We start from the raw sequence: 6,374 nt of genomic DNA on the forward strand, positions 1-6,374 counted from the left end.
AATGTTTTGATATAACTTATTATATAAGTATGTTGGACACCGTACTTATTCTATTTGAAAAATACAAATCTAAATCTCACATCTGATCTTGCTATTATAATTAATATCTGTCCCTCAGAGGCGGACGGATGCAAATCCAAATACCCAATTGTTCAGGAGAGCTTATTTTAAACAGTTTATTTTAAACAAATACTCATAACTTCTAAGAAAATATACATAAAAAAATGATCATTATTTTTTTATTCTAATTCAATTAAAGTACTTCTGTAATATGTAAGAAAGAAATATTTAATATCTAAAAAGGAAAATTTTATATCTAAAAAAAATAAAATAAAAAACGTAGTGTGGATTTGCATCCTTCTGCCTCTAAAGATATGTGGATTTGTATCTTATTTACCTAGCCAAAATAAAACAATTTATAAGTTAAAAAAATTTATAGGTATAAATATAACAATTATGTCATCATCATCATCACCAGCCTGAATCTATTCACTGCTGGATGAAGGCCTCGCTAATCTCCAAGCTGATTCCACTTCTCTCGTTCCTGTGCGTTGCGTTGCCAAGTTTTTCGGCAGAACTTTATCATTTCATCGATCCAGCAGCCTCTAGGTCTACCTTGCGGATGTTTTTTACCTCTTGGATACCACTGGATGACTAAATTTGTCCAACGATTGTCCTTTCTTCGAGCTTTGTTCCAGCCTCTTTCCATTTGAGGTTTTTAGCAAACTCTATCACATCATTAATCCTTGTCTGTTCCCTTATCCACTCATTCCTTTTTTTGTCCTTTTGCATTATGCCCAGCATGCACCTTTCCATACCACGTTGTGCTACTCTAAGTTTCTGGATCTCTCTTTTACTTAGGCTCAATGTTTCACACGCATGTGGTTACGGGAAGTACACACTGGTTGAATACTTTGCACTTTAGGCATTTTCGAAGAAATTATTCAGGCGGCCAAAAGCACTCCAGGCTAGCTTTACTCTGCGAACAATTTCATCAAATATACATCCATCTATAGACACTTATTGTGCCAGATAGATGTAGTTTTTCACCTGTTCGAGCTGAATGCCATTGATGAGGATCTCTTTTTGGCCCGCAAACCAGTTGAACATGACTTTATTCTTTGATACATTTATTTTCAAGCCTACTTTGTTGCTTACTCCAGCGAGTTACTGCATTCTGCTTTGGAGGCCTTCTGAGTTTTGCAAACTACTATTTATTGTTATCGGCAAAGCATAGATGACTCATGTATTCTCCATTTATGGGGACCCGTGTCATTCCAGTCAAGTTGTCTAAATAAGTCTTCAAATGTAGCTGTAAATAGTTTAGGTGAGATTGTATCACCTTGTCGGACTCCTTTGCTGATAGGAAATGCGCGATGGTTTATGGAGATGTTGTTGCGCTACTGTATATATTATTGAAAATATTTATATAGCGCCCGGGGATTCCTTGATTTCTGAGTGCATCGAGTTTTGAAAATTTCTTTATGGAATCGAACGCTTTCTCATAGTCTATAAAACCCATGGATAGCGGCAGCTTGTATTCCTGTTACCGCTCTGATTTCTCTGATGACTATCATATGGTCCATAGTGCTGTATCCTCCTCTAAAGCTCGTTCTCCTGGCTGGTTCTCGTCTAGTACATATTGCAGACGGTTTGAGAGAATTTTATATTAGTGGATTATCGGATTTGCATCCTTCTGCTTCTAAGGTAGGTATGGCATTTGCATCTTTATTCTATGCATATCTTGGACTAGGACTTTCATCTCTCTGCCACTAATAGATAAAGCTTTTAGCATGACGATTCTTAAAAAAACTCATTTTCCCCAAAAATGGAGTTGCATCCGTCTGCCTCTGAGGTACAGATATTTAGTCAGTAACTTGATAAAACAATAATTAATGAATGTCTATTTATTTTCTTTTCAACAAAGACGTGTTAAATAATAGCCTTTATTCAAAAACACAAACATCATTTTAGTCAGTCGCTGTCTGTATCTCCACTTTAGAATGACGGTCTTCTTAAATCTTCATCAGCCTTGTCTGTTGATCCATCAGCAAACTTCATTGAAATATGATTGACCTGGTGATAGTTACTGTATCGACTCACATGACACGTCATCTGTTTTTAGGCAGGTAGCACATGCAATGTTTTTATTAATAATATAATAATTATGTGCTTATAACTCAGCATAAATAGGTAGAATAGCTTCCAAAATACTGCCAACAACAAATGTAAGACTAAATTTTATTGAATATTTATATTCATTCGCAATTTTATATTTTTTTATCTGTGTGGGACTCAATAATTAATAAATCCAACTGAAAGGTCAAATATCAAAATTCATACACACTGTTTCAAAGATTTCAATCATTAATAACTGTACAATATCTTCTTTCGTCAGCAATGATTATGGCCATCTATTTCTGTCTGTCACTGCTCTGGAGGTGCAAAAGTTGACATAATATCTCTAGATGCGACTAAAATATCCCAATTCTTCAGTTTTGGCCAAGGCCTGAACAAAAACGATGCATGAGTGCGAGTGAGAAAGTATTCGGCACCCTTACAATCTCTGCGACACGTGCTAGAGTAAGATAAAAGGTCTACTAGCTACAAGCCAGTTTCCAAAAGTATCGCCATCAAATCGGGGCGAAACGCTTCACATAGCGTCGATAACTTGCGAGCTCGTGTTGCTAAAATTGATATTTTTTGTGTTAAACATAAAGTCAGTGGTAAATATTTTTGGTTAATTAAGTAGAAAAGATGGTTCTGTGTGTTGTCTTAAAATGTGGTAGCCGTACTGATAAGCAAGAAGATGGTATTACGTTTCATAAGTGAGTTGATACATGTTCGTGATAATTTATTTGTATTTTATTATATATTTTAATATCAGTGACCGAGTTTTTCTTTAAAACAACTTACATCATGGATATCTTTATCTAATGGTTGCATTTTGACCGCTTAAAAATACTATATAACGTAGAAAAATAGAAAATTATATTTTAATTCTGAGCGTCTAGTGCGAGCACTAGCGAAATGGTCTATGGTCTCGAACATTTGTAGACGAATGCGTTCGCTCGCTCATAAGCCAAACGCAAGGCACGCGGCTTCATTTAGCAATGCAACGGGTGGCGTCTAGATTTATCTATAGTCTAAGGTTTTGGCTCATTTTAATTAGTTCTTTAGTCTTTTCAATCCGCAATATTCTCGACATTCGCAACTTTGTGCTTCCAGCCAATACGGAGCATGCATCTTTAAGTTTCAAGTTTTCTAAGCATTGTTTCTGTGAGTGGCAACACATCCGAGACATATTATAATCTTACCATTCTTGTTCCGATTCCCAAGTTTTGATCATGACAATGTTGTATTTTCGTCAGTCGGGTGAAAGTACCCTGGCTATATTGAGTTGGCATTCTAACTCAATGCTACGCTACTAGCTATGGTCCTTTGCTCAGTTAAGTTTGACTTTTTAAAATATAAATTGAAAGCGAATAATTAAAGATGTAATAAATTACAACTAATAAGTATATTTTGATATGGCGTGGTTATGATCAGAAGTAACTCTTCAGTGATAAATGTTTACTTGTTTATATGAAATTAGAATTTCTCATCCTAACCAAACCATCCAAACAATATTATACGGGTACCAATAAGTAATCAATCATATTTATAAGTTCAACATACAGCATGGCCCAAAAGATACTGAGGGAATTGAAAAATTTATGTGACATTTTCTATTTTTTTTTCTTTTTTCTAATCAATTATCTATGTGAATATTGCGAATGCAGACCTTTTGCCATCTCTTCTGAAAATTTTCAATTCCTCTGATAAAAATAATATGCTGGATGTAATAAAAAATATGATCTAAGGTAAACTTGAACATTGGAACATTTTATTTTTGAGGGAATATTCCATAGTTCTAAATAAATGACAAGATTTCCGTCCCGGTAAAGCTGGTTTATTTTTTCTTGTGTTGTAGCACCATCACACTGCGCAGATGTTGCGTTTTCTGCTGACTTGCCTTGATACATTTCCGATTTCATGATGTCTTTGCACTGTCGACCGAGTGTATCAGCTATTTTTAGCATGTTTAAACATGGATCTAACTCAATCATCATTGTCGAATTCAGCAGGATGTTCACATCAAATAGTCCAATAAGCAAAAATCACCAGTGACAAACATTCTGAAACAATGTTGACACATATTGACTTTTTTTATTGTTATGGTTGTTGCGTTAAATCTCGATCGAACATGACGAATATGTTCTTCTGAAAGTTGATAGTCAACCATGTTGTTTTGGGTCAAAACATAAGATCCACAGTCTGGTTTACAATAATATATGACAGCAAAAGATGTCTTCACAAATCGGCCTCTTACGGTTAACAAAACATCTTATTTTTCTCTGCTTTGTAGGAGAGCGAAAACACAAGTCCATTTACATGAAAGTGTAAAGCGCCGGCTAGTCGCTCACGCTTTACCACAGGCTTACCCGTGCAAACTGGTTTGTATCAGGAAGCCCGTGTGTATGGACGAGAAAACTGTAGCTCGCCCAAAACGAAAAGCGCTGTAAAAGTAGTTTGCACAAACTGTACCGCGTAGGCAATTCGCTGTCGTCTAGCCGGCGCGTTGGATATGTATTGCACTATCTTTACTTTCATGATTTTTTGTAAGTCTCTTTTCTTTGTCACTTAACATAATGTCCAGTACCATACATAACTCAAAATTAAGATAAGTTTCTTTGACTTTAAGGGGCTAAAAAGTTAGATTAAATTTAAAATAAAGCTTATTTACTTATTAATAACGATTGATGTGAAAAAAATTGTAATTTCTTTACATAATTGAAAATATACAAATATTTTTGAAACCCGGTGCATGTGTAAAAGGGGGAAGCAAATTTGTAATGCTAAATGAAAAAATGTCGTCATAGTAGGAGATAACGTAAAAATATCTTTGTATTAAATTAATTCTAGCAAACTCTTCTTTGTTTATGATAAAATTTACACTGTTGACCTGTGACCTTAGATATGTTCAAAACTAATATTAACCAACTTTAAATGGTAAATACATTCAGTAGAACTGTATCTGTTCATCCATAATGTCACTCATAAGAAATAAGTGCTTGTATTCTTTGCTTAGAAAAGTGAAAACTCCAGCAATTACCAGTGCACCCCGATCAATTTGCACCACTTATGTTTTGAACAGTTCTTCAGATACTCCGGTCAAAACTTCACTTTATGATTTCCACATTAAAAATGGCGGGAAAATGGTGGATTTTGCGGGACATTTACTCCCCGTGCAATATTCCAATTTGAGTGTATCAGAGTCGCACCTGCACACCAGAAGTGGCGCATCATTATTCGACGTATCGCATATGTTGCAAACTTTGGTGACGGGCAAGGACTGCGTGGCATGGCTTGAAACGTTGTGCCCGGTGGATCTGAAGTGGATGCCACACGGCTCATCGGCTCTGACAGTCTTTTTGAACCATCAAGGAGGAATCTTGGACGATCTCATTGTTACGAAAGTCAATGATAACAGCTTATATATCGTTTCAAATGCGGGCCGTATGGAACACGACAAACAGCACATGACGGAGTCGTACGAAGATTTCAAAAAAAACAATCGCGATATTCACTTAAATTTTTTGAATGTCACAGATCAGTCGTTGGTCGCTTTGCAGGGTCCGAAAGCGGCTGAGTCCTTACAAAATTTGTGCAAAACAGATCTTTCAGGATTATATTTTATGAATTCGAAAGAAATGACCGTAGCAGGAGTGGAGGATTGCAGAGTAACAAGGTGCGGATACACAGGGGAAGACGGATTTGAAATTTCAATGCCGTCGAATAAAGCTTCTCACGTGTGCGAAGCTTTACTGGAACACTCCGTTGTTAAGCTGGCAGGATTGGGCGCCCGCGATTCACTACGATTAGAAGCTGGCTTATGTTTATATGGTAACGATATTTACGACACGATAACTCCCGTCGAAGCGAACCTGTCCTGGCTCATATCCAAACGGCGGAGAAGCGAAAACAATTTCCCCGGTTCGGAAGTCATTCTACTGCAGCTGAAGGACGGTGTAAGCAGAAGACGCGTGGGGTTGAGACTGGAATCGGGACCTCCGGCACGTCGAGGAGTTCACATCTCTTCTCCGGGAAATACGGAAGTCATCGGAACAGTGACCAGCGGATGTCCGAGTCCTTCTCTGGGAGGGAACATAGCGATGGGATACGTGCAGGAAGAGTTCAAAAAATTAAAAACCAATCTATTGGTGAGCATACGCAATAGAGACACTCCTTGTTATGTAGCAAAGATGCCGTTCACCCCGGCAAGGTACTATATTAAAAAATAAACTCTAAACTAGTTAAAATATAAATAAAAC

The 6,374-nt window shown here is 36.8% G+C and overlaps 1 protein-coding gene across 1 annotated transcript; it reads left to right on the forward strand.

Annotated features, from left to right (window-relative positions):
• Positions 1–5,090: 5,090 nt before the first annotated feature.
• LOC147065748 (aminomethyltransferase, mitochondrial) lies at positions 5,091–6,344 on the forward strand. The gene has a single exon (XM_085957073.1). It carries the CDS (start codon positions 5,091–5,093, stop codon positions 6,342–6,344), a length of 1,254 nt encoding a protein of 417 aa, XP_085813199.1.
• Positions 6,345–6,374: the final 30 nt, after the last annotated feature.

This window comes from Rhyacophila brunnea, unplaced genomic scaffold (genome assembly GCF_057557595.1).
Source record: "Rhyacophila brunnea isolate RB1 unplaced genomic scaffold, BYU_Rbru_1.0 scaffold_6, whole genome shotgun sequence".
NCBI classification, from domain to species: domain Eukaryota; kingdom Metazoa; phylum Arthropoda; class Insecta; order Trichoptera; family Rhyacophilidae; genus Rhyacophila; species Rhyacophila brunnea.

Coding starts and splice junctions, on each gene's coding strand:
- LOC147065748 (XM_085957073.1), top strand. CDS start 5,091: ATGTCACTCATAAGAAATAAGTGCTTGTATTCTTTGCTTAGAAAAGTG.